Source organism: Condylura cristata, unplaced genomic scaffold (assembly GCF_000260355.1).
Source record: "Condylura cristata isolate star-nosed mole 26May11 unplaced genomic scaffold, ConCri1.0 scaffold00015, whole genome shotgun sequence".
In the NCBI taxonomy this organism is placed as follows: Eukaryota; Metazoa; Chordata; class Mammalia; order Eulipotyphla; family Talpidae; genus Condylura; species Condylura cristata.
The window spans coordinates 35,265,408-35,269,929 of NW_004567116.1; the positions used below are offsets into that span (position 1 = coordinate 35,265,408).

A 4,522-nucleotide genomic window follows, 5' to 3' on the forward strand; every position below is an offset into this window, starting at 1 on the left:
AAAAGTGAGTCAAGGAGAGAGAATGAATAAATGTCTTTATGAGTGCCCACGAAGGAAAATACATGAACACACTTCTTTAGTGAAAATGATTAAGCATTACATGGCATAATCATATAACAGCTAATACTTGTAGAGAATAACCGTATGCTAAATACTATGTAAAGTCCTTTATGTGCAATATTGTTTGAATTGTAATAAGACAGTTCAGGAAGTTAGGCATGATTATCATTATCCCCACTCTGCATGAGAAGGAATGGCTGTTTATGTTAGATAAGTGCTCTGTGCACTATTACACACCTACTAGGTAATGAAACAGGTGCTGAAATTTTGCTCAGACTCTAAAATCAGTGTTATTAATCAGTCTTCAAGGGGTAGTTTAGTTTCTTCTGTGTCTGGTGATAGAAATGTGGAATATTATGATGCCCCGAAGAGTAAGAACCAGTTTATTGGTGCTATACATATTCTTTGCAGCCCAGAACAAATCTTTTCCCCTACAAAAAAACATTTTGTAGAGGTTTTGAGTGCTGGACAATTAATTCCTCACTAGGAAACACCTCAAGACTGCAGGAGGAGATATGAGGATGAGAGTAAGAGATAATCTCTTCCCATCCCAAAGTAATACTGAATTTCAAATATGGGATAGTAAAGAGAGGACATGAAGATGCCAATAATATGTATTTAAGTGGTTTATCCCTTTTCCCCAGTCATGAGGTACAGCCAGAAGATCTCCAGTGTTGAGGATTATGAAGGTGAACCCTGACTAGCCAGAGCCAGCACTGACGGGATGTAAGAGAATCTCTGAGAAGACTTGGACCAAAGGAGGTATGTGTTAATATGTTTTCCTGGCTGTATTTCTTATATAGGTGCTTCAGTATCTACCACAAAGTCTAATCAGATATGTGTGGACCCCCAGGAAATCAAAATATCTGCAGATGAGTCTACTTTCACATGATCAATGAAAATGATAGAATAATGTATCTTTGCATGTGAAACTTTATGTGCCAAACAAGTAGGGTAGACAAAATAATTTAGCCAAGGAATGAGTAAAAGTTTGAAAAGGACCTGAATTCAGGTTTTATATATAAAAGAGACATTGAGTGAAGATGCAAATTCACTCATGCATTTTCAAGAGATAAAATGTTCGTGATCTGTTTCCCTAATCACAGGACAAAGTGACTGGGCTAGCACAGAAATAATTCATCTTTCTGGTCCTACAAGCCCTGGCTGGCTATGAACTGCCTTCATGTGCCCCTTACCTCTCCTCCTACCTCCAGAATAGATCCTTAGACAATGGCTGATGTTTATAAACCAGGACATATCAAGAAATCTGAGGCTGAGGATCATATCCAGTGTTCTCAGACCCCGTATGTATGCTACCATGAAAGTATCCTGAAGGCTGATGGTTTGTAATTATAAAGAGAGAGGAATTCCTGCAAACAAAGACACTGAGGTCACAGTTCTCCAATCCTGATTTATTTTTTATGAACCCCAGAACTCCATGGTCACATTTTATCTATGATTCCAAACATTGGGTTCACAGTCATGAAGGACAGAGTCATGCAATTTGGAGAAAGAGTCAGGGGAGAAATTTCAGTGCTTCAAGAGTAGGTATACTAGGAACTAAAGCTGTTGTGACACCTAAGCCAGCTGTGGTGGGATGTCATGAATATTGAAGCAGCAGATAGAGGTTAGGCAATGGCATAATTCGAAGTGGAAAGTCTATGCAAAAGTGTGAGAGAGATCAGCGTGAGCCCAAGGAGCTAACACAAGTAGAACACATGTCAGGCATGGAATGCTGTGTAAAGTTCATAAAAGATAATTGAGAAGGATAGGGATCCAGAATGACCTGCCTTCTGTGTATGGCAATGAAAATGTCTTCATTTTTATCTAAAAGCAACTGGAAAGTCATTAAGGAACATCAAAAGAGTAGGCTCAATGTAAGTACTCACAGACTCTGAAGAACTGCAGTGTAGTTCATTGGACTTTGGAACTTTTTCTGAGCCATTTTATCCTCCATGTTTCCTTTTATCAGGACAACTTCTTTGTGCAACGAGTTCTTAATTAAACAGAGACCTGAAAACAAGAGAGACTTCTGTTTGGTTCATTGGCAGAGGAACGAGAAATGATACAGATCATGATATTCAAATCTCTCATCAGGTGAGTGAGATTTAAGAATGAGAGAACATTGTGATTCTGGGAAGCTTTCTGAAAAAATTAACAAACTTGGAGGGAAATGTATGCATCACATTTGAATACTATTCTGTATTAACATAAGTTATTTTTTAGTTTCATTCACAGGGAAGACAGATTCAGTAGATTATACTGGTCTCTTGTCTAATACCATTAGACATTATTTGTGGTGCTGTCCTAGAAGATTTCAATACCTCTCAGTGCTTTTAGTCATGCCAGAGGAAAACATCACTCTCGTCAATGAGTTCATCCTGGTGGGCTTCCCCACAGCCCCATGGATACAGATCCTACTGTTCTTCATCTTCCTTTTAGCCTACCTGCTCGTGTTAGTAGAGAATCTGGTCATCATGCTAACTGTTTGGGTCACTAACTCCCTTCATAAGCCCATGTACTATTTCCTGTGTAGCTTGTCCTTCTTGGAGGTCTGGTATGTGTCTGTTACAGTCCCCAAGATGTTGGATGGATTTCTCCTGCAGAGACGGCGCATCTCCTTCACAGGTTGCATGACCCAGCTCTACTTCTTTATCTCACTGGCCGGTACAGAGTGTGTGCTTCTGGCAGCCATGGCCTATGACCGCTATGTGGCTATCTGCCACCCCCTTCAGTACCCAGTCATCATGACCACAGGTCATTGTGTGCAACTGATGGTTTTCTCCTATATGAGTGGTTTTACGATCTCTGTCATCAAAGTCTATTTCATTTCACATGTTGCCTTTTGTGGCTCCAATGTTATGAACCACTTTTTCTGTGACATCTCGCCCATTCTCAAACTGGCCTGCAAAGATATGTCTACAGCTGAGTTAGTGGACTTTGCCTTAGCTATCGTCATTCTCGTCTTCCCACTCATCACCACCATCCTCTCCTATGTCTATATTGTCTCCACCATTCTGCGTATACCATCCACCCAGGGAAGAAAGAAAGCCTTCTCCACCTGTGCCTCCCACCTCACTGTCGTTATAATTTATTATACAGCCATGATTTTCATGTATGTTCGTCCCAGAGCTATCGCATCATTTAATTCCAACAAACTAATCTCAGCAGTGTATGCAGTCCTCACACCCATGCTCAATCCGTTCATCTACTGCCTTAGGAACCAGGAAGTCAAGAATGCTATTAAGAAGACCATGGGAGTTCAAAAGTGACTCCTGCTTAACTGAGTCCTGCTGCCTTGGGGGACAGAGTGTTTCCAGCACAGAAACCATTCCATTGACACTGATCATGACTCTCTCTCTTAGCATCTCTCTATAGACAGATTCTCAAAGACATGACAGCATGAAAAGAGAGGAAAAATTAAAATAGGAACAAGACACATGATTGCTTTAACCTTGAGTTATTTTAAAAATAATTCAGTGCCCTTATGTATTTAAGAATTATTTTGCAATGATAAAGTAATGATAAAACTCAATATATGCCCTTTGCTCATGTTCATTATATGTAATTAGTTTACTCTTACAATACTACTATGGGTTCATTATGATTATTTATCTGATTTCATAGATTAGAATTTCATGTGTGCACACACACAGAGATTAAATAATTGTGTAAGATTATGCACTTAGTAAACACAAAGATGTATTTGAACCTTGTGAGTCTAGCTCTATAACCCATGCTTTTAGATTTATTTTTTCTAATAGGCTGTGATAGTAGTTCCAAGGACACATTAATTAACAAATATCGATGTCTGCAAAGACCAATCAGTCCAGCCAGTAAAAGATAGATAGGGTGATTACTTTTGCTCTAAGCTATCCTCTGCTATTTTACATTCCTTTAATAATATGTTACTCTATTTATACTGTTACCCTGAAACTTACAAATTGTCAATTGAATTAAATAGAACATACCCACCCTATTTGTCTTTTTTTAATCATTCTAGCAACTGAAGTTCATTAATATCTACTCTCTTCACTACTTAAACCAATCCAATCCTGTTTTTATTGATGCCCAAAAATGGAATATCCATTCCAAAGCGATTTGAAAGTATACTGTATCAATAATTATAATATTCATTCCTGTTTTGCTTAACTTTATTAGTTCATTCATTTATTTGCTATTTCTTATCTTCTGATTTCTTATCAAGCACAGTGCTAGCCTGTAATGATATCATAGCCAACAAAATAAACAACAACAAAGCAAATACTGGACATTTATATAACCAATGATTTAATAATGTAAAACACATTAAAAAATCTGTGACTTTGACCCTCCCTGGTGGCGCAGCAGGTTAACAGCACAGCAGTGAGAAACTAAAGCCACTTCCGCATGAGTTCGATTCCCGCCTGCCCCAGAGGTCACCACATGGCGTGGCAGACCTCTCCTGACCCGCCCGCTGCTC

At 38.9% G+C, this 4,522-nt stretch overlaps 1 protein-coding gene across 1 annotated transcript; it reads left to right on the forward strand.

Moving 5' to 3' along the window:
• Positions 1–2,402: 2,402 nt before the first annotated feature.
• LOC101635234 (olfactory receptor 6-like) lies at positions 2,403–3,332 on the forward strand. The gene has a single exon (XM_004683626.1). It carries the CDS (start codon positions 2,403–2,405, stop codon positions 3,330–3,332), a length of 930 nt encoding a protein of 309 aa, XP_004683683.1.
• Positions 3,333–4,522: the final 1,190 nt, after the last annotated feature.

Excerpts from the sequence above, each read along its gene's own strand:
- LOC101635234 (XM_004683626.1), top strand. The coding sequence starts at position 2,403 with ATGCCAGAGGAAAACATCACTCTCGTCAATGAGTTCATCCTGGTGGGC.